Source organism: Etheostoma cragini, chromosome 5 (assembly GCF_013103735.1).
Source record: "Etheostoma cragini isolate CJK2018 chromosome 5, CSU_Ecrag_1.0, whole genome shotgun sequence".
Lineage (NCBI taxonomy): Eukaryota > Metazoa > Chordata > Actinopteri > Perciformes > Percidae > Etheostoma > Etheostoma cragini.
Window position 1 is genome coordinate 17,020,645 of NC_048411.1, and position 23,286 is coordinate 17,043,930.

General features: G+C 41.4%; 4 protein-coding genes across 6 annotated transcripts; 2 read left to right on the top strand and 2 right to left on the bottom strand.

Moving 5' to 3' along the window:
* LOC117944856 (TBC1 domain family member 10A-like) lies at nt 1-13,173 on the bottom strand. Its single transcript, XM_034872048.1, has 9 exons — nt 12,477-13,173; nt 11,036-11,135; nt 9,385-9,492; nt 8,871-8,977; nt 7,402-7,516; nt 5,054-5,119; nt 4,449-4,638; nt 4,189-4,343; nt 1-2,513 (listed from the first exon to the last, which is right to left on the bottom strand). Exons 1-9 carry the CDS (start codon nt 12,656-12,658, stop codon nt 2,028-2,030), a joined length of 1,509 nt encoding a protein of 502 aa, XP_034727939.1. The 5' UTR covers nt 12,659-13,173; the 3' UTR covers nt 1-2,027.
* Nucleotides 13,174-13,428: 255 nt separating this feature from the next.
* Nucleotides 13,429-19,342, bottom strand: sf3a1 (splicing factor 3a, subunit 1). 2 transcript variants are annotated; one of them, XM_034872005.1, is made up of 16 exons: nt 19,100-19,176; nt 18,885-18,980; nt 18,007-18,116; nt 17,698-17,902; nt 17,366-17,617; nt 17,193-17,267; nt 16,951-17,101; nt 16,661-16,857; nt 16,306-16,423; nt 15,887-16,194; nt 15,542-15,784; nt 15,245-15,449; nt 14,967-15,121; nt 14,013-14,114; nt 13,845-13,916; nt 13,429-13,752 (listed from the first exon to the last, which is right to left on the bottom strand). In XM_034872005.1, exons 1-16 carry the CDS (start codon nt 19,166-19,168, stop codon nt 13,651-13,653), a joined length of 2,460 nt encoding a protein of 819 aa, XP_034727896.1. In that variant the 5' UTR covers nt 19,169-19,176; the 3' UTR covers nt 13,429-13,650. The 2 variants fall into 2 exon arrangements, with proteins under 2 accessions (XP_034727896.1, XP_034727897.1); XM_034872006.1 differs by having other exon boundaries at nt 13,651-13,752; nt 18,885-18,966; nt 19,100-19,342.
* ccdc157 (coiled-coil domain containing 157) lies at nt 19,219-19,540 on the top strand. Its single transcript, XM_034872119.1, has one exon. The coding sequence runs from the start codon at nt 19,289-19,291 to the stop codon at nt 19,538-19,540; it is 252 nt and encodes an 83-aa protein (XP_034728010.1). The 5' UTR covers nt 19,219-19,288.
* Nucleotides 19,541-20,667: 1,127 nt separating this feature from the next.
* On the top strand, nt 20,668-22,627 carry LOC117944868 (coiled-coil domain-containing protein 157-like). 2 transcript variants are annotated; one of them, XM_034872082.1, is made up of 7 exons: nt 20,668-20,745; nt 20,862-21,008; nt 21,105-21,281; nt 21,369-21,537; nt 21,678-21,817; nt 21,934-22,028; nt 22,126-22,627. In XM_034872082.1, the coding sequence occupies exons 2-7, from the start codon at nt 20,883-20,885 to the stop codon at nt 22,382-22,384; spliced, it is 966 nt and encodes a 321-aa protein (XP_034727973.1). In that variant the 5' UTR covers nt 20,668-20,745; nt 20,862-20,882; the 3' UTR covers nt 22,385-22,627. The 2 variants fall into 2 exon arrangements, with proteins under 2 accessions (XP_034727973.1, XP_034727972.1); XM_034872081.1 differs by lacking the exon at nt 20,668-20,745 and having other exon boundaries at nt 20,779-21,008.
* Nucleotides 22,628-23,286: the final 659 nt, after the last annotated feature.

The window sequence follows — 23,286 nt, forward strand, 5'->3', positions numbered from 1 at the left end:
TTTTAAGTTGGCTTTAAACACAAATTTATTTGCAAAATGGAAACTCATGATGATGCATACTTCCCCTTGGTTCTTAAACATCTCTTTTACAACCCTAATGTGAATGGTAAAATAATACCAGTCCGTCTTAAGAGTACAAAAAAACATTTTCACTTCCAAAAGTTATCAAATTTCAGATGTTTCTAGTGTTACGAATGTTGATTTAAGGTATACTGTCCGATACTTTCAATGATGTCTCCTCTGCAGTTTCTGTAACTGCTCAATAAAATATAGCATACATTGAAAATAGATTTCAATACAAAACAAACTGTTATTTTACATGTTGTATCTACACAATGAGCATTAAATTAAAATATAACATCAGCGAAATGTGAGGTGTTTAATATAAGCTACTAAAAGACTATTGCATACTGGTAAGTGGCTGCTTAAAAATGTGTTATTCTTTTAAACATCATTGCTTTTCATAACTGACTCAACAGATGCATCTTTTAGCAGACTTTTTTATATTACTAATATACACAAACACATCTTACACGTGTGCTTATGCTTGTCAAAACTCCCTTTACCTTTTATCATTTATCATTTTATCGTGATGAAAGTTAAAAAATAGATTTGACTGTAAAAAAAAAAAAAAAGATTGTCCAATATGTTTTAAAGAAAAAAAGGCTTGCAACTGCTGCATGTCTACATATCTCCCAACGAAATGAGCCAGATTTTCAACAGAGAAATGCAAAAAGAAATATCCCAAAGAAATCTTGAAATCACTTAATCCCTCTTGACTGTACTAACAGAATACGCCTGGTCACAGGTAGCGGTCGGAGGTCATCTCATAAAGCAACAGCAACAGTCTGGATCTGCTTTGGAAATTCTAGCAAAAATATTTCTTGGCTCCAGTTGGATATTTGAGCAAAGCCAAGGAGAAAGGTCAGCACCGTTAGGTGATTTGCACTCACTCACTGTCCAAGATGTTCCAGCAAACACATGCACAAATACATACATTATACAGATTTGCAATTGGTATGAGACAGCTTTTAGAGCAATACGCTTTTAACAAGGCAGGAATGTGTCATACAGTTAGGAATGTCCAGTGTTCTCCTCTCTGCCCGAACAACATGAATTACTGCTGCACTAAAGTGTCTGGAAGTGCCTGGCACAGTGAATATTCAATTCAATAGACTCAGAAAAAAAGAGCTTTTGTACACTAGCAGAGCATGCACGTACAACACATTTCATGTTTAAACTGGTCTTTAAATAAATAGAACTTGTAGGAAAAGACTTGGATGAACTGTGTGGTGGGACTCAATCTCAGGAAAGAAGATTTTCTATTAAAATTTAACAATATAAAACATGCTATGCACAAGTATCTTTACTGGAAGGACAAAAAAACGTAAGCTCAGACTAATACCTCCCAAAATTGAAGGAATCCCGTCCATGCTGTGATCTGCATTTCTAACAGGGAGTGTCATAGCATAAACCTCTGCCAGGCTGCCCTCTAGTGAACAAAACCCCCCATGAACTATAATGGCTTAAGTTCAAAAAGCTTGGAGTTTGGACTTTTACATCCACTGCTGCACATTATTACCCAAGAACTGAATAGTGTTGAATACGAGTGGAAATGTACAGAAAAACTGAATACGCTGTTGCACCTCATTGTTCTCTTAGTCCCATTCAAACCTTGGAACCACAATGCTCTGAAGAAATGGCTTCGCTCCCAATAACTCAGTAACATGTCTCCCTGGCAAACAGAATACTAAGACTTATGTTCTGAATAAGAGCATCAAGCATCAACAGGAGGTAACATCAGCTTCACGTGGAGAAATGGCACAAGCATCAAAGCAAGTTTACACCTAGCAATGGTGCACTAGTGTATACCAATAATATAGGCAAACGGTGTCTAAAATTAATCAAATTAACACTAATCAGTTGAACAATGGAATAATAGACCTTTGCAAGGCTGGCTGGTCATTGGCCTAAGGGTGCTGGTGCTACAAACAGACACACACACGCACGTACGCACGCACACACACCTACAGGTATGTATCCTGATCTGTGCTGCTAAGGCTTTGTGTGGATTGCTGCAGAGCAGATTCTTTGGCAGGGGGAAGGTGTGTAGGAGGTGCTTGCTGGTGAAGTGGGGCTGTTTCAGTCTGTGGCGTCTCGCTGCTGACTGCAGGTGGAGCTGGTGGATCCGAGTGTGGAGGAGGTGGGGGGTCGCTGGGAAGGGAGTAAGGATTAGGGATCTCCGCAACGGGCTGGGACTTCTTTATGCTCTTCTTCTTCTTGCTTTTCTTCTCCTCCTTCAGCTGCGGGGCGGGCTGCGGCACATCAAGTACAATGGTGGGGTTCTGCTTGAGGTCCTGGCGTCTTGGCGGCTCGGCCAGCATGATGATCCGAGCGCCGTGCATCCTCGGAGGGGATTTGAAATTCAGCTCTCCGCGGTTCTTCTTCCAGCGCTTCAGCTGGGTGTGATTCTCCCTTTCCACGTCTCGCGCTGTAACCGGCACCTCCAGAATCTGCGACAGGAAGAGACAAGTCATTATGTCACAGCTGGAGCCATGTTCATTTTCAACAGATAGATCGTTTTCAAAAGGATATGTGCAGAAACAAAGACCCTCATGCTGGAAAATACAGTAACACAGTATGTTCCATCCACGTTTGGCCATTGTGTTACAAATGTGAACTTTGTCAGTAAATGCCAAAGGGCCTTAGGGCTGGTTTGGATGCATGGTCACCCACACTCAAGCCAACCCTTTATATAAGAGGCGGTATTGTTAGCCTGGACAGAGACCCACACAAAGCTAAGCACAAGAACCAGACACTGACCAGCCAGCACTCTGCTTAATTTGTCTCTGTATCACTTCAGATCACGCTCTCAAGAGTCTCTGCCGTTTCCTCAGCTGCATTTCTGAACAATCACTGTTCATGAGCAACACAACCCACCGCTACATCTTTAAAGGATCATTCCAGTGAAATAGGACTTCTTTTCAATAACAAAGACTTCATTTCTTACGCAAACTGCAGAATAAGAACAAAAAAAGAGTTTAAGCGAGGCAAAATATTATCCAAACCCCTCATCTCAAACTGTAAAAATACATACTAAATATATAACAAATGCACTTCAACGAGCTTTGCACCGTGAGAATCCCGTTAATGTTACAGTAAGTAACACTGCCGCAAAAAAAGTTGTAAACACCATGAACGTTTAAAAAAATAACTAAAAAAAACGTAAGCACTGACCTGGCCCGGAGTTTGCGTTATAACAGGTGATCGTGTCCAGCAACAACTAAAGGAAAGTGGCATCTTCTTTCATTAATTTTTTGTGTGGTCGAAAATTTTAAAACACCCTCCCTCCCCCAGTCTAAGATGTTCCAAAGGAAACATATTATAAAAGGTATGAAATAGGAAAATTGAGGCCAGTATTTGATTTTTTTGAATTTGACATTGTGACTTTACTGACCCTTGTGTTGTCCTCAGTTCAAATTTGACCATTTGTTATTTTATATCAGAAACATGGGTTTCTTTCAACCATATTGCCCATAAATAACTTGGATGGGTGTAGGTTGTATGGAACTCATACAACCTTCTTCACAGGTAAAATGAATCATCAAATTTTGGGCATTTTACTCAATTTGATATTGTTTTTTGTATAATTGTTTTGACTAGTTGAAAACCGCCTCCTGACTAAATGTTGACATAAACAGTGATTCCCTCAACATTCTTCATTCATCTAAACTACTAGTCAAAATTATACATTATTTCTGTATAATGTCATTTGAATTGCATTATTACATACACATTTTAAAAAAGGCGTAAAAAAACTATAGAAGAGAGACCGAAACGTTCCTGGTCGACGGGAAGACAACACAAGGGTTAACCCTGCAAGGAAAATTACAATTTGTTCACTCTGTTATATTTACACACAGGCCTGAAATACAGACATGCTCATAACCTATCCATGCAGAAATGGAGGGATGTCAGAGTGAGGGGTCTGGGGCTGCACACGGACAGGCGCCCCAAGAAGTTGGGTGGTCGTCGCCTATGAAAATACTCATCTGGTAGAGATTGAGAATTTCATGCACGGACAATTAAGCAGGGTGAATGTTTGCCAACAAGTGCCTAGTCCATGCATTGCGGTTAAAGACTTGTCTCCCTTCTCACTGCACCACGTTGCTGCTGATGTGTGATTACCTCTCGGACGAGGAAGCCCTCCTGCATGTATCGAGGCTCTATGGCCCTGAGAAGCTCCATGGTTTCATACTGCCCCTGGCAGGCCTTCAGCTTCTCCCGGCTCCCCAGCATGCACTTCAGCAGCACCAAACCCACACGCAAGATTATCTTCACCCCTGTGAGAGGGAGAAGAGCCAGGGGATTGAGTACTAGTGCAAAGAAGTTCTACCATCTGCAACATCTGGTACCACTGCAACTACGCTGCAATAAGCCATTGTTACCGTCACAGAGGAACATGTCCCAGACACGCAGCACAGAGGCCCAGGGCAACGTCCTGGAGAAGGCACACATAAACCATTCAGTCATGTAGAGGATGGGGTCGATCTTGTGTTTCTCCAGATGGCGGAAGGCTAGCGGGGAGACGCGTCGCAGCAAAGCGAACAGGATCTCTCCATCTAACTGTATGGCTTCCTAAAAGAGACACAGGTAGGAAAGCATTAACAAAGAAAACGAAAGCCATTGTCCTCAGTATTATCAGGGCTGAAACCTGATATGCATGTAGATGTTCATCCATTAAAAATAAACCAGTCTAAAGGGCATCATGTTGCTGTTGATCCAAGGTAATGTTTCATTAGTACGTCTTGCTTCCATTTAAAATGGATTACCTAATAAGATAATAACAATGTTTAACAGTAAACACCAGGCTAAATGTTGTCAGCAAGTTATCCATTGAAACATTGTGGTCTTACAAAATGCAGCCAAAACCCAGTTAGATAATCTCAATTACTGAATAACCGCAAAATCAGATGAAGTAATATTTTTCTCTTGATTCATTTCCAACACCTGGTGATGTCATCATGCATGCTTGTATGCGTTTCAGTCTCACCAGGCCAGGACTGTAGTAGCCAGGAAGGTACTTCTCACAGATTTGGACCAGCCCCCAGAAGGCATCCTGTGGAAAAACATACAGATGATGTCAGAAAAATGAGTGGAACTGTTCATTTATCGCGTCTTTACATGCAAGGCAGGTTAATACTAGACATTTGGACTTTGACTATAGAAGCAAAAAATCTAGCCACTTATTTTATCCCGTCATTATTTGCACTTTGGATGCGTAGCTTAACATAAAAGGTAAAAGACAAAAGAATTAAACTGCAAAAAAGGGGTGTCTAAAAACAAGATAAAAACACCAAATCTAAGGAACAAAAGGTACTGTCCATGTGAAATTATCTGTCCATGCAGCAAGATAATTTCACTTGAAAAGCTTGCTTGATTTAAGATTATAGTGTAAAGTTGAACACTTAGAATAAGAAATTCACTCTAAAAAACAAGATAAATTATCTAACACTTCTAAACATAATTTTTTTTTTAATCTTGCAAAAAAAACAAATAACTTGCAGTGTAGACTTCATAGACAAGAACTGTGAAGTTACTATAAATAGTAATTAGTATGGGAATCTCTGGGCACCTTATGATTCTGATTCAGAGGCCAACGATTTGATTCTAAACCAATTATCAATGCAACAATTTTTTATGTACATTTCCTTGCGTGATTTAAAAAACTATTTCATTTAAATTTGACTTTGTTAGATTTTGACCTATGCAGTATTTGTCACACACACGTTTTAATGAAATGTTTTGTCTACTGAGGTTTTTATTTTGTAGTCATTCCATGCTTAAGCCTCAAACATGCTTGTGCAAGTCCCCTTCTCTCACAGTAATCTTCCATGTCAGAGGTTACGTCATGTTTAAAGGTGGAGAATTGGCTCCTTAGGACATGAAACATGAGGTGTTCAGATGTAATATGATAAAGTAGAACAACAGCCTATGTGTGTTTTGCCAAATTATTTTGTGTATGTATTAGATCATGTGTGTATATACACAAAATTTATTTTTTATCCCTTTCCTGAATTGTACATGTCTGAAGACAGTAACTTTTAAATAATAATCAACACATTTAAAATAAATAATATAAAAAATAATTGATTATTAACTTATCAGAATCAAGGATCGAATCGTGATGCATCTAAGAATCGATTCCCCCCAGTAATTAAATCACCCGTACTACCACTGGGTCACATAAGGACACAAAAAAAGGAAATCCTCTACACTCTGTGATGTTCATCACATGCCAGATGGTTGATTTTTATTTGTGACTGCTACTATTCTTTAAATATGCAGTTTGTTTGCATTTACAGCATTTCAAAGAACTTTCCCCTTGACATCTGAAACAATTTAGCAAATTTTTAAGTTCAATAAACTTCCTATTTAGAAGTTTGTTTGTTTTGTCATGTTGCTCAGAAAAAAAAAAAAAAGTCCATTTCAAAGTGATATTGGCAGAGATCAGTAGATGACATTTGGGAGATGACTAAGCTTGAAATGCTAAACTGAAACTAGCATGGTTTGTCAAACTTTGAGACATTTGAAGTTGGAGTTTTATAGCTGTAAATGAAGAAATCTACACCATGGATGTATAATCCAGGTTACAGCATGCAAGAGTTGCTGAGTTGCACATGAAGCCAAAAAAGTTCTACTAGAAAATGACCCGTAAAATATATATCTACAGATGTCTCATTTGCCGTGTGTGTGTGTACGTATGTATTATATACTGTTTGTATATATTTATGTCCTAGTACATGAGCGTCTGTGTGTAACGTTATTTTTTTTTGTGCAAACTTTTACAGTGTTGTACTGTGTTTGAACAATCAAGCAAACATACAAAACATTTCAAAAAGATATTCATTCCCATCCTCATTCACCATGTAAGTGTAGTATTTTTGGCCCCCATGAAGACATATGACGGACACAGAAGCTGTAACTCCACCGTTTGGCCACTATGCCAAATTGGGAAAAAAGCCCGGTGCACTTCCTAGGGGCCTGATCTACACCTCCAAAAAAGTCTCCATGGCTATTATTCAGTCTCTGGAGCAACTCCAGGACTTATCTCCAGATGACATCATCTGTGCAGTCTGTCTCTGCGCTGTTCAGCTTAAAAATAGACTTGTCCAAGGTCAGAAATGTAATCAGGGCAGTAAAATACGATTACAAAAAAGCATGTGTGAGATTTATGGGTGGATTTTACTTACAAAGACCAAAATATTAACAAGCCTTCGGAATTTGGCCCAGACAACCAATAACTCCGGAGCCAACGCAGTATTACAAAGCCTGCCAACAGATGGTGACATTCACAGCGAACATGACAGTTTATTTGGTGTTTGCGGTGGAGGGACGTACCTCTGCAGGCATGTGCATGAGCAGCACAGCAGCGATGGGAGCCTGAGCCTGGCAGTATCCCTCCTCTGGTCTGTACAGAGTGTAGGCCTTAAGAACACGGAACAGGTCCTGCTGCCTGTGGAGCGCCAAAACACCAATGCAGACAACAGTTAAAAACTATCAAGTTGATTGTCAAACAGGACTGCTTAATTAGTCCCAGTGTGCAAGGTCCAATTATGTCTAGTCTGGCCTGATGTCTCTCACCTCCTGCTCCCTGTGTGTTGCCGTTCTCAAACTCTGTTTGTTTCAGGAAACAACAACAACAACAACAACAACAAACTTAAAGCTAGCAAGCTACACTCTGAAAATGACTAGTTTTGAGAAAATTTTGATCGGGCGTGCTCAGTTCGTCAGAGGAAGGATTGTAAAGAGTTACAATACTTTTTGGAACAATTGGTGGGGATCGCTGTGGACGATGTACACATGGGGATAAGAGGATGGCCGAACCGAGCCCGACGGGACCTGATGGGACCCGACGGGACCCAACAGTCCAGATATTTAGAAATGATGTTCGGGTTTGGGTCGGCCTCGGTCACATCAGTGCAATACGGAATTTGTTGTAAAATGGTGCTTCAGCTCCTTTAAGAGAGCTCAGTGCATGTATGTGTGTGTGTGTGCGTCTGTAAAACGGGCAGAAGAGAAAGAGAGAGCCAGCCAGAAGAAGCAGAGATGCAGATGCGACGGGAGCAGAGTTGGTGGAATAAGTTTGGTACACAGTGAGCGCGGTGTCCGAAATAAACCCCAGACTGAAAGCCAAGTTCATTCATTTGCTCACCAAAAACGGGAATTTAACCTTGAGGTTATTCGTTTCATAACATCAGCCCTGGAGGTAACGAGTCTCTCCTGGTTTTCTGACCACCATGGTCGGAAACGAAGCAAGCAGGATAGGGTAACATTGAACATTACAAATTAAACAGCTTATTAATGTGCGATTGTTGCCCTGTGTGTGCTAATCCGCTCATCTGTTGACATTTCCAAATAACTTCCTAAATTTGCTTTCTAATAAAAGCGGGCTTTCCACACAAACAAACGTAGCCTACATGTGTCATTAGTATGGGACCGTGTTGGGCTCAGGTCCGGATCAGTTACTGCTCTGTTGGACGCGGGCCAGAAAAATGCATCCCAAACAACACTGGTAAGAGTAAATAATGTTAACCATGTATCCAGCGAATTTAAATAGCTCATTCACATTACTGTATTGTGTGAACAGTTAATTTCATTTAATATTGTATGTGGCGTTTCCTTTTACAGAATGCAAATTGTCCGCCAAAACAAGTTCCTTCTTAGGCCTATTTTGCAGAGGCATCGTCACTGGGTCCGCTTAGCGCCGCCCAAGACGATTGTGATTGGTTTATAAAATAAATAAATAAATAAATAAATAAAAAAAGCGCTGTGAAGATAGTAAGACTACATCATGTGAGACAGCATACCCATGTCCTCCCCGTGACACAAACATCTCATGGAAGGGAAACTGTCGATGGAGGTCTTTCTCAATCACATCTATCCATTTGGGGTCCCCAGGCTGGCTATCCAGCTCCTGACAAAAGACATGGAGAAGACAGCGTCTCATGAAGAGATCCCACAAACAGCATTGAGGGCAATTTGCTTTCAAATGTAAACAATTCACAAAGTGGATATTCTCTAAATTTCACTCAACAAAGTATTACTTCTTCTTTAAAAATATGTGTATGTCATGCTGAATATTAATGAAAGCTGTATTGTTAGCTATTAAAGCATTTCATTTTAAATGTTGAACTTACAGAACCAAACAAGATTGGCTGCAGCCCTGTGTGGAAAACATCTGGGTTCTCAACCGCATAACTACCACTGCTGGCATGGCCACAGTTTCAATAACAATTTCAAATGAAGAGAAAAAAAAAAAAGATCCCAAAATACAACATGAAAGAAGCAGAAAGAAGGAAGCGAAAGAGAAATCTCTCTGACCTGGAACTTTCCTTGGTTCTGCTCTTTCTTCACCTTCCCCCCTGACAAGAAGAGCCACGCACGGCCTCGGAGAGAAGGAGGAATTCCTTTTTGGCATCGCAGCCTTACCTGAGCCACAGAAGAACAAGTGATCACCAAATATTGCAGGACACAAAGAGAACTAGTTTGACAGTGGCTTTCTGGTACAGTGTGTACAGTCAGTGGTGAAAGCTCCGGACCTGTTACTTGGTATTGGTTCCTTTTTTGTGAAATGCCTTTATCTGTTCAAACCACTGAGTAACAGCTCACTGTCTTGCTGTGAAAAATGCGATGCGGCCAATATTTGTTCAAAGACCTGTTACATCTGTCATAGTAAAAACACCTACCCTCTATTAGGAGACTGTGAAAAGACTAAAGGGTGGCACCAACTCACATCTAAAGACAATCTGTCATAATGTCGCTAAGTTGTTTTTAGTCATTGACTAGAAGTTTTTACTACCAAGACTTCAAATTTAGTATAATACCACGTATCACGTTTGATGTTGTCTGTACTTCTAGGCGAGAAAAAGACTGACTCAAGACAGCTCGGACTAAGTTTTATGACCACCTTAGACCAAACGACTGAGAAAGCGGGAGCGCGTCCCAACTCTAGCAAGACCCTCAGGATATCATTTGTCTGTGACAATGGAATCACTTGGAAAGTTGTTTGGTATAAGATCGGTATAAGGTAAGGTAGGAGTTCATATCTACTTAAAACAATTTTGGTCAAAGATACCTGGACATTAACTTCACTATTCATTTGAACACTATAATTACTTCACTATAGAGATACTTATTAACTTTTTTGCTTGGCATTGCATCTGAATGGACGTGGAATATGGTGGCCTTAATGGACCCGGACTGTATGTAGTTACTATGTACAGCAGCAAACAACTATAAACTACCTTGGAATACCTCAAGCACAACTTGGGCAAGCTGTCCAACTAGCTATAATATTTCATATAGACATACAAATAATTAAACTGACATTGAAGTTGTTTTGACATGCATTACCATTTCGGGATTATTTTGTTTGTTTGTTTCTTATATGAAGCTGGCACACTTCCCCAAAGAGAGCCTGTTGCAAAATTATTGTAAACTGAGAGAGCACAATTACAGATCAGATACCCTGACCTTGCCAGGTACTGTTTGTGAAGGACATGTGACTCTGAAAAGCTCCCTTGCATTCGAGTTCAGCAATACTGTGTAGTCATAGCACTTTTATTATAGGGCTGTCACACAAAAAGCCACTACAGCCCCACCCTAAATCTGAGACTGTCAATATGTCACATGGGGAGATATAAGGATGGGTCGTGTCCTGCCCTGTTGCTGACTCACGGAAACGCTGTGAAGTCACAGGACTGTGCTGAATGGCTGAGAGCATTTCACGAAGAAGCAGCCAAATACTTTGGCAATGTAATTTGCCTTGTCTGATCATGTACACAAACTACTCAGTCAGGACTGAAAAACTACTTCCTAGAATCAATAGCGGTAAAGCTGACACACCGGCTCTAGGAAACCATTAGAAATAAAATTCCCAAATTCAGATGTGGCCTATCCACATGGCTAGCACCATACAACACAGACAAGCCACTTGACATTTTATGTTATCGCGATAACACTTGGTGCTAACCTTATTGAATCTCTTGATCATCCACTTGTCCCAGTGGCTGAGCATGTCGAGCCACTTCACCTCTCTTTGCCTGAGCACCTCCGGGGGCAAATCCTGGGCTCTGTGGACACAACGGAGAGAAAAGAAAAGAAAGATAATTTATTTTTTACACATTAAACCAAATGAGACTGAACATCTTTATTAAAAAAAGAAAGAAAAAGAAAACATCTGTCCAATAAGGTAGACCTAAGGCAGGGTGCCTCAGCAAGGCTGATCACCTACTGCATGTACCATTAGATCTGCGTGGGTGGCCATCACTTATTTAGTCAGTAAACAGAGTCAAAATTAACTACAAACCTTGTTTTGAGGAGACTTGATAAGAAAAAACTCAGATCTGGCCAATTTAATAGCATAGCCTGTTTAACCTCAGAGAATTCAGTAAAGATTTGACTGTTTATGATGTAAATCAACTTTAAGCATTTACAGGCCAGAACAACTAGGGACTGTCACTGCACATAATATTCTCAAGCAGAAAAAAAGTAGGCAAGTCTAACCAACATTATGAATGAGGTCTTATGCTTTACTAAGGCATGTAATTATCCCATCAGCGCAAGTCTGTAATTGTAGGTTTCAAACGTCTTCAAAGAACTTGGGACAGCCCTCTTTCTGTTAAAAAAAGAAATATGTAATGTAGGATGTTGGGATCGGTACAATAATATGTGATACTCCAGATTCAGCTTCTAAAGACATTAAGCAATGATGAGTTACTTTCAATCACTAACAAACAGTGCATGTTAAACCTGGGTTTGTGATCAGACCACCTATAAAGCTGTGAGCCAAAAGAGGCCCTCTAGTAACGGGGCACCAGAGCTGTGGCTCCAAGTCTGCCAAAACTCCAGAAAACAGGAAGCTCCCAGCCAGCCAGTGCTTGGCACAACTCCTTCCACTATTTCAGTGCTGTAATGTGGGCTTAAGGCCCCCAGTTAAAAGGGGAAGAAATAAAGGCCTTCGTATAAAAAAAAATACACTGCAACGTGCCTCAAAAGGTATGAATAAATTGATTCAAATGAAAAACAAACAAATTCGTTTTTCAGCTTCCCCCCAAAAACTGGGTAGTAAGCAATATATCTATGACAAAGTGGTACACGTCGGACTAAAGATTCATGCATGCATGCATTTTATTTCTACATTTCAATATTTGCCATACTCTTTGAGGCAAACACTGGGCATAAAACGCACTTTGTGCCACGCAGCTGGTTGGGAGCTCTGCTGTTGGGCAAAGGCACCAAGACAACAACACTAAACAACGTGAGGTATGTCACCATGTCAGCCTGCACTCAATTTTGGTTCAAGTGGATTAAAAGCAACGAGCTTCCCATATTTTAGTTAGCTGAAATACACTAGCAAGGCAACACAGATGAAGTCAATGGCAATGCATCATTGTACAGTTGAGGCAACTTACGACTCCTCCGTGTGCTGCTGTGCCCCACCAATGAATCCATATTTATCAGTTTGTCTGTCGCTGGTGAATCCGTTGATCTCGGAGTCTGATCCCAAAGAGCTCTCATCCTCGAGGCGACTGCTACTGATAGTCCGGATACTCCTTGTGTCCAATGATTGACGACCGTTCTCTATTTTGGCCATGATAGCAAGAGAGCTAGCTGGCTAACCAGGATAGCTAACGTCAGCGAGCTTGTTGACAGCTCAAAGTCAGAACTGCACCTCTGCATATGTTGTCGAACTAAACCGCGTCGACGCCATGATTTCTCGACGCGAGTTAGCTAAACTTCCCAACTACTGTTTTCAATCTAACTTGAATGTGATCTAGCGTTACAACCAAATATATTGTGCGTTAACTATGTAAACTTAAACGAACATTTAGATCTAACATTAGCTAGCTAGTCGTAGATTGCTAACGTAAAGTTAGCCTTAACTGCTAGTGCCACATGAACTATTTCTAGTAGCTACGTTGCTGACCCTACCTTCAATAAACTACTGCTGTATCGTTAGCTTGTATTTCATAGTTAGCCATTAACTATGTCAGCTGGTAAACAGACTACTTTATCATGTACTTCGCAAACGCTATCTCCGCTGTTCTGTCATACCGAGTGTGCTGGACAGATTTTAGCCTTGTTCTGTGTTGGTTAAGTCTTATGTCACGGTTACCCCTTGTGGCGGCTTTATGAAGTACATTTCATGTCTGGAAATGTACTACTGCCATCATCTAAACCGTCTACTGGAGTAAATTACCAAATTAAACACCAGCCTCGTCCAGACTAACTGTTGCATTTAATCTACATCACTAAAACTGGAATTTTGTGCACAGCGTTGTGCATCAGAGAATGGCCTGTATTAAACACATTGTTATTAACCAGGTGCTAACCTTGTACATAATCATGAAGCAACTAAAAGCTGATTTGGATTTTTTCATTCCTTTTTATTTAGAATTATGGGGCTCTACATATTGTTACAAGTTACCACATACTGTATATCATCATGAACAAATCAAGAGTTGAACCAGTCCTGTGAGACCATGCCTGTAAGGCAGTGTTCATACAATTTATTTAGCATTCCTAAACTAAAATGTGAGAGACAAAACATTCACAAATAAAATTGGTTCATTCTTGCTGCATGGCTCACTTCTTTCGTCCACCTCTCTCCTTCAGTGCCAAGTGAATGACTGAACCATTGCTCATGTTGTAATAAGCCAGGGAGTTGGAATCTTTAATAAAAATTCCCTAAAAAAAAGGAACAAAAAGTACACAATTATTTAGTCTGTCAGGTTATAAAATGGTGACAAGAAACTGTTTAGGTTAAAAGAAAAGTCTACCTCATACTGCAACTTCTGTTTTCCTGCTGCCATGCCTGTAGCTTCATGGATTTTGACTTTAATAACAGACACCTGTGAAGATTTGCAAATGGAGATCCATAAGAATGCAGTTGGTTTAATGACTACATTCAGTGAAAAAAGGAAAACAATAGGCCAACATTTGCATACCTGATCTGTGAGTGGGACAGTGAAATTCAGCACTTGGCCGTTCAGCTTCCATTCGGTCTTGTCCTGCATGTTGGGGACCTGTACTTTGACGGCAACAGGACCCTGGAGAGAAAGAAACAAAAATCATGATTCAAGTAAAGCCAGAGCAACTTACAGCGAGTATAGAGTAGGATTAATTTAGGTGTTACAGGTTTTATCAGTAATTTGACCACATTTATTACAGCTAAATCTACATTGATTACATAAAGAGGTTGGTTTACCAATAAAATCTAAAGCTGCGTTCAGACCAAAAAAAAGAAATGCGGCAATTTGCCCCAGGTCCGTGAGGTGGTGGAAGTGTCACATGTTCAATTTGTGTGATGTCCTGTAGTGTTATTTAACCCCATAATGTAGCACAAGTAGACTTTATATTTCACAGTGATTTAAAACTTTCTTATGACAGCGTCAGAGGCTGCATTGTTTCCCGTTTACTGTACTGGATTCTCACACCACCTCAAAACCGACCGACAAGTCTGATTGCTGATTACATGATTGGCCACCGCAGCGTGACATGGGGTTGCGTTACTCCAAAAGTTGAGTTGGTCTCAACTTTTCGCCGCAGGCCTCTGAGATTTTTTCCATCTCCCCCACGGCACCCCTCACCACGGCCTAAGTGAACCGCCCGCCTGACAGCCGACGCAGGCTAACGCAGACTAAGAACACCGTTTCTTAGCCATCCCAATTGAAAATATACATAGGCCTCGTTTACTCCTGTGATGGCAAACATTTGTCATATGAATAAGCCAAAAACAATCAATAACTTTGTTAGTGTGTATATTTAAAGACCTATAAATACATTTGAATCTAATAAAAAAACTTTAAATCCTGTTTGCTGAACTTTGTGTTCATGCACATCGCCCCAGTAACTTTTGACTATTGGAAATAAAGCAATAACATTTCACTGCTGTAGCAAACCTTGTTTCTACGAAGGAACTCGTCCTCTGGAATAAGGTTGTCTTCTGTCTTCATCTTTTTGTTGACTGGCTCATCATCATGAGGTGGGGGTGGGTGAGATGGTGGTGCAGGAGCAGAGTTTGGAGGTTGTGGGACTGGAGTGGCAGGGACAAATGCTGGAAGAAAAATAAGTTTTTTCAATTTAAAATGATGAGGTGGGGAGGCCTATGTGCGAAAGGCTCAGACACTTTCAGAAACAATGGTCATTGCTGTGGACAAATGGGAAATCTTCATCTTACCAGATGGAACAACCATGGGCGGAGGTCTGGGGGCCATCATGTGAGGTGCTGATGGTGGCATGGGTAACACATTAATGCGGGGAGCAGGAATCATGGGAGGCATTGATGCTAAAACTTGTCCTGGTCCAAGGCGCACCACAGGAGCCACAGGCGGTCTTTGCATTACAGGTACGGCAGACAGTAGAGGGGTGCGCACTGGTGCCACCTGTTTACAAAGAACACGTTAGTGCGTTATTAAGTTTGTACTATTTAATTTCATTACCAACCAAATTAGTTTTTTTTTTTAAATTTACTCACAGAGTGGGGTGGACGAGGCACTGTCATTGGCGGATTGGGTTTAGGCATACCCATTCCAGAGGGCATGGGAGGATGGTGATGGATTTCACTGGGCTTGCTTGGGCCAATTTTGTCCTTAGTGTCGTCCTCTCCCACCAGTCCTTTGGCCTTGTGAATGGCTTCAATCTGCTCTTGCAGGGTGATGTTGGCCTGTGCGGCCTGCTGGGTACGAGCCATGCTTCCTGAGTGGCCATCCCAAGTAACCTGGTAACATGAAAAGGTCAAAAACGTACAGAGTTAATTTCATTCAACTCAGGAACTTCTTTAACCCTGCATTATGTTACATAAACCCATAACTGTAGTCACCTTCTCTTCTGGCTTCTGGATTTCTTCTTCGCCAATCTTCTTACCGATGGCTGTCTCTTCCACACCGAAGATGTCGGTACGCCTCTCAGCCAGTTGTTTCAAGCTGCTCTCAATATCCAAACCAGGAGCATACACTTCATCTTCGGTCTGCCTCTCTCTAATGCTGCGGTCCCTTTGCTCCAGCCAGCGCGGGTCCAGCAGACCAATGCGCATATGCTCTTGCATCTTACTGGCTTGGATCTTCTCGCCAGTAATTGGTGAGATGAGATACTCATCTGGAGTTGTAATTGAAGGCTGAGGCTTGGAAGCTGTATGGAAAAGATGAGATTGAGATTGAGAGCATGAGATTAACACACACTGTACATGGTAACAGCTTGTTATGCACTTGGTATTCCCTAATCTAAGGAAGCACGTGTTACCTTTTGGATCGTAGTCTTTGCGAATAATAACCTGATCCGGAGTTGGGGGCAGTGGGGGTGGCATAGGGTTATCTGGTGGCAGGGGAGCCTTCATGCCATCATCGTCGTCATCAGATCCCTGAAGAAAGCAGGACGGGATGGGGGTGGGGTACCATGGCATGTTAGCAGCACTTATTGGTATTATATTTTTTTCAAGCAGAAGGTCAGCAAACATATGGTGCCAATTTAGTTTGATGCAAAACGAAAAGGGGGCAACAAACCAGGGACATCCCTATGAATTTAAGTATACCAATAGCAGCCTGCAACTAGTCAAGGATGAACAGTTGCATCAATGAATTACTTGCTTAGTTCCTACCTCATCCATGTCCTGCACTTGTGTGTCTTGATCAGGCTGTGAGGCCTGGCCTCCAGCCCGGGCCTCACGATCATCATCTTCATCCTCACTCTCAACCTCCATCTCCACCTCCTCACTCTCTCCATACTTCTCGTAGCGCTCTTGGATTAGGATGCGAGCGCCAAGCTCCTCTGGTGTGGTAGGTGGGGGGAAGTGACCTGGAGAAATAGAGAAGGCAACAAAAAGATAAACACTTCTTGCTATTGTACATTTAGGGGCTTACATGTTTAAAGATAATTATGGTTTATTACCTTGTTCGTTGGGCTGGAAATCCACCGTCTCAACCACTACAAAGTCGTGCCAGTCGATTTGGGCATATGCCACCCGTTCTTTCTCTCTTTCCTCCTCTTCCTTCTTCCTCTCACGTTCCTGGAACTTTGCCCACTCAACACGGTACCTCACCTGATGGTTGTGGAGAAAGACAGCTAAGTAACAAGGTACACCTGCTATTAAGTGCTTACTCCAAGATACAGTCACAGTTTAAGGGGATTACCTGGTCCATAACCTCTCTTGGATTCTCAGATTCTCTCTTCAGCTTGGCCAAAAGGCCTTTGGGAGGGATCAGAATCTACATGTTGTGAGACAAGATAAGGACACTATTTAGCATCACCACCACCCAAACAACAAATAATAATTAATATTAGAAAGGCACAGTTTGTCAGGTACCTTAGTGTACTGCTCAACCAGTTTGGTGAAGTAGTTGAAAAGGCTGTGCTGTGGCCGCAGAAAGTCAAACTGGTAATTCCTCTGTTCTTTCTGCATGAGCTGAGTAAGAAACTGGCGACCATTGCGAGCAACAAACTGGGCAGTGAGCTTGACAACATCCAGATCAAATGCTGAGATCGATGGGGGATCCGCAATGAATTCATACTCAGGAGGTGGTTCCTTGGGGACAACTGTCTCTTGAATCACCTGCACCTATTGACAAACAGAAAATGTTAGTGGTTATAAACAAATACTATGAATTATAAGAAATTGAGAAACCAAGAGAGTCTTACTTTTTGAGAAAGCTGTTGGGCCTGCTGCATAGCCTGCTGCATAACCTTAGGCACTGCTGCAGATGGCTCCAGCGCTTTGCCCTCCTTAAATTCATTGACCTTATGACGGTAGTAGGCATGGTAGGGGTCGTTAGGGTTGAGGAAATTAAACTTTGGATTGTTGATCTCATTCTGACGAATTCTTGCTTCAAATTCAGGTCCATTCCTGTGAAATGACAAGGAATAAATTAAATCAGAAATAAAATTAATTTCAGATTGCAGCTGTATAAATTATTATACAACTCAGTTCATACATGTGGAGTAACCAACCTGGCAACAAAGCTGGCTGTCTTGTCAACTATGTTTCGGACCTCAGGAGGTGGATATATGATACCAACGATGGGTTTAGTGGCTGGGGTTTCTTCTGCGGGTGCATCATTCTGTTGGCAACATTTACATTTCTTAGGCTAGTACGTAAAATTAAAAAAATACAGATCACATTTATTACTACAGACTCATCACCAACACATTAGCTTCAATTTACGTAAAATATCAGTTCACCCACACTGCAAAAAAGAATCCCCCTTGCCCTTTGTAGTATCATGCCATGCATGTAGTTTTAGTTTAGTAGTATGCAGATGCGAGCTATCTGATACTTCTTCGACCATCCCAATACAAAAGAGGAAGTTGGAACTTGTGGCCCTCAAAGTATCAATAATATTTGCAAAACCCAACAGCCAAAATCACATCCCTTTCTAGAAAATATCCGGGTTACATGGGCTTATAAAATGAAAAAATAAAAATCATTCGTTACAGTGACTTAACAGATTTCTCTGCAGTAATACTGACGGCGAGCTATTGTCTACTAGCTAATTGAGTTTTTCCCAAATGTGTCTTTCCAATACATTTAGCTAACAAATTAAATTCGACTGGTCCTCCGTTGTATTAGATTGATGACAAAAGTTCCAGCCGCTCTTTCAAAACATCAAATTTCGTTTAAAGTTAACGTTATTTGTCAATGGACCCTGAAAGCTAACACGCTAACAAGACTTACGCCTTGTCGTGGCTATCCAAAATATACGTTACCTACTCCAAAATCCACATTCGAGACATTTCACATTAATGTAAAGTGTAAGTTAATTTTTTATTCGTTTCCCCCACATAAACGGTACTTTAGCTACATTAATAACTAGAAGCGGTATGGTCACCTTGTTGTTAGGCTCCGGCTGAACTATTTGAACAGGCCCAGGCGGCATGGCGGTGTATAATTTGGGGGAGAATGGAAGTAACCTGCAAACACACAACCAACAAGAAGAGTTTGTGTATTTAAAAAACAAATATTTGATGACATATCATGACAGGAGCCCAATACACAATATATAAAGCAGCTAAAAGTCTGAATTTGCTGTAATTGAACACTTACTGCGTCGCGCTGTCGTTCTCGTTGACCTAATACGAGACGTATCACTTCCGGACACAAGCCGCAAAGCATTATGGAACTTGCAGTACTTTTTGCAGGTTGCCAAGGAAATGTGATGCCAACAAGCTAGCTATACCTTATCGCTCTCTGTGCTATGTCAAGCAGACATAAATATAAGCTAGTTTGTCAGATATGAGTCAGTTCTTGGGTCGTCAGGACTGTATCGAAAGCCTCCGAAAAGACGTCGTCGACCTTCAAGGTGCGATTCTGGACGTCTTTTCTCGAACCGGACCGGTCCGTTTTTCCTCCTGGAAGTTCCCCGATAAACTTTCATGTAATCTGGACATGGTAGCTCTACTGGAACAATATGACTTTGTGGATGGGGAGGATGCATTCAATCAGCACTCCCACATTGTGTTATTGGAGCTGGTGATTGACAGGTAATACATAGCCATAACGTTGTATCACATTAACAAATATTTCTTCAGGACTCAAAAACAGGACTTATCTTTTCTCCCTCCCCTCGGTCAACAAGACTCCTGCTTCTTCTACAAAGCTTTAATGCGTATGTTGAGCAAATTACGTGCAGCCACAGGAGAGAACAAACCCAGCAGAAAGGATGCCTGTCAGTTGGTCTTGTTGTCAGAAACTACTGGAGTAATTTAATTCAGTTTGCCAAATTAAAGGTAGGCACATTTCTTTATTTAAGTGCAGATACAAATGTTAAAAGAATGCCAACAATTAACAGAGAACTGATAAGCTTTATTGCTGTTTATGCTTTTCATTCTTCTTTTAGGAGACATACAAAGACATCAAGAAACAGACAAAAACAAGGACATCTGACTGCGATCATGGGACAGAGACAGTGTCATCAGTCTCCCCCCAAATGAGCACAAGCAGACATTGCTTATCTGCTTGGTCTTCAACAAGCTCCTTAAAGTTTTTGCCACAGACACATGTACCCTCCAGTGCTACCCATAACACCCCATGCTATTCTAAAGTTGACAGCCACAATGTAGGCTGCCAGACTATTAAATCATCTCTTGTACCCTGCAATGCGTGCCTCCAAGTGCAATCCACTTTGATAAAAACAGGTCATGCTTTGTTAGAACTTCTTCAGAGTGAGAGCCTGCCCTCATCTCTGCAGCCACTATTAGTGGCGGTGGAAGACACCCTAGAGCTGGGACACATGACAGCAGGCGATGTCGCCCAGTACGCCAATGAGCAGCTTAAAGACATGCGCCGGCTGGCAAAGGATCTTCAAGACGTGCGGGGTACTGTGCAGCCTCTTAAAGACAGACTAGCCTCAGCGGAAGCAGAGCGAGAGAGACTCAGGACCCAGCTGGAAAGAACACAGAAAGAGTTCAAGCAAGAGTTGGAAAAACAGCAAACAAACATCGTCCAGCTGGAGTTTTCGCTGAGGAAAGCACAGAGATCCGTGAAAGAAACAGAGCAAAGGCTACAAGAGGAGCAACAACAATTCAAGAAAGGTGCAGAAAAGTCACAAATAAAATTGAGGGGAACTTATTGAGATGACATAAACAAATATATCTTTAATATTTTTGAAACAGAAACGTTGTGCTTGGAGGAGACTAATTCCAGACTGAAAGAGAACGTTAAAGTACAGCAAGATACATTACAAGCACTCGGTAAGGACATATTAACATTTTTCAGAATGTAATGAAACACATCGATTAAATAACCTGATATGCTGTATGATGGATGGTTTTACTATGTGGTAGAGCATGAAAATAATGTACTGCAGGAAAAAGTGAGGACCTTGCACATGGAGGAACAGGCCTGTTGTAAACTACAGCAAAGGGTCCAGCAGTTAGAGAGTCAAATCTCTGAAACTCAACTCCGTCTTGACAAAGAGAATGCCAAGTACCACAGCGCTTGTCGACAGCAAGAGGTCAGTGTCAGTACCAACACTGATATATATATTTTTTTTTAACTGGAGACTAGAACAGTGTTTACATATATTTATGCAAGGTGTCTGTGCATCCAGTCAATGCAGGCAAAGCAGAAGTCTTTGTTAGAGAGAGTTGACGCTCTTGACGAAGAGTGTGAAGAGCTGCAGAGGCAGTTGGGAGACAGGGAGGAGAGACAGATCGACACTCACAATCACCTGCAACAGATGTCACAGGAGAAGGAGCTAGTGCAGGCTCAGCTCGCTCAGCAGCAGGTATAGTGGAATCCTTTCATAACCAATAACCAGCGTTCTACAATAATAAACATAGTGGCTTATGCTGTGATGCTTTTTTTCCAACAGGACGTGTGTTTGGTGCTCCAAAAAGAGAAGCTGACACTGGAAACACACGTAGGCGAGCTTAAGAACAGTGTGGCTGAGCTGAAGGAATACACACAAGCTTTAAGGGAGAGGGAGAGGCTGCTGGTGGCTTTCCCAGAGCTCAGCCCTCTGGCTCAGGCCCGACCCCAGAGTAGGAAATTATTTAATATTTGTCTGTGGAAATATTAGGGTCTTGCATATATCATCCACTGGCTGACATGACCTAATTATATGGACATAAAACAAGTAGTCATTTTGTGTTTACATGTTGTTCACTGCATATTTTTTAAGGTACAGGAAATTTGCTTTTGGATATGGAGCAACAATTGCAGGCAAATAGCATTCGTATAAACATTCTGGAGCAGGAAAACACTACACTATACAGCAGCCTTGTGAAACTGAGGGAAAGAGCACAAAATAATGCTCCCAGGGTATGTGAATTGATTTGCATTACACATAAGTAGACTTGGAAGACAAAGTACATTCAGTTGTAACATACCACGGTTTTGTGGATGTTGGAAATAATACTATGTATTTTTATCAACAGGAAGCCGCACCTCAGCAGACATGGAGCCTCTCTCTGCCCAGCACACCAGTAGAGAAGCAACCAAATCACTTGACACAAATGCAAAAGAGTCCATTGTGAGTTAGATTTGTTAAAAAACGAACAAACTAATTACTTTTGAACACAGATGTCATTATGTTATATCATGTTCCTGGTTTTTTTTTTGCACCACAGGCAGAGCAGCAGTGTAACAGGGTTGGGATACGGTAACAAAGGGAGGGAAGCAAGACGAGGGGAAAGTGGTCTGGAGTCAGCCATGTCAGACGATCATGTGTCCACTGCCCCCACCTCCCCCCCGTCTCTGCTACTTCACCTTCAAACCCTCCACCTCAACATGGATTCCACTGTTGCTAAAAGCCAGAAAACAGCACACGGTGGTTCTCTCCTCTCTCACTCCAGAAGCTCGAACCAGAAGAAAAATATGAAACCCTGAATGTGTAAATGCAATGAAACAGAACTCCCAGTTGGAGAGAGAAAGTTCACAGCGTCGTATAGGGATTTCTGGCAACATCAACAAGGCTCATAAAAGGCACATTCCCTATAATATGTCACGATATCTCGTTGCACATTATACCACACTAACACTAACGCTTTTGTATTGTTACATTCTCATTGTGTTCACTTGTGACAGTGGACTGTTACTACATTTTTTCATTATGCTGTTGAATTTATATACAATAAACTTACTGCGGTATAACTTAAATGAGGATTTTGTTTTACTGCTTTTTACACTTTTCTAGTGCATATTTGGGTTCTGGATATCTGATATGCTGAGCTCATCTGAGTTGGTAGCCTTCACAGTAGATGAGGAACATGGCTCTAAATGAGCTAATACAGTGAATCCGCAAACAATGACACAAAGAAGTGTTGATGGCTTTTAAGCTCTCTGACAAAGGTGGGAGCAGGCTGTTTCCATGGAAGCACAAGTGCTCACAGGATTCAGGTTCAGCCGAGTCACTACAGCACTTTATTTCATTCCCTCTGAGATGGTCCAGTCAGTTAGTCCTCCTTAGTGCATCAAGATCAAGACCACACATACTGCAGATCGGTGTGAGTTAACGCTTCTTGCTTGCCGCCTTTGTGTTTGCACCACACCTCATGAGGTTTTCTTTTCAGTGGTCATTTGAGATGCAATGAGCTTGGTTGTGTAATCTGAGTCTTAGCAGCTCTAGCGACTTAGCTAGTGTCAGAGCTGTTCAAGTCAAACACATCTTGAGTTTGTTCATCAGTGAAAATGAATAAGTATTGGTAACTGACTGCAAACACCTGTGTAACTGATCGTACTTACACACTCTCATTAATACTACCTGAATGAACACCTGATCTATCATTTCA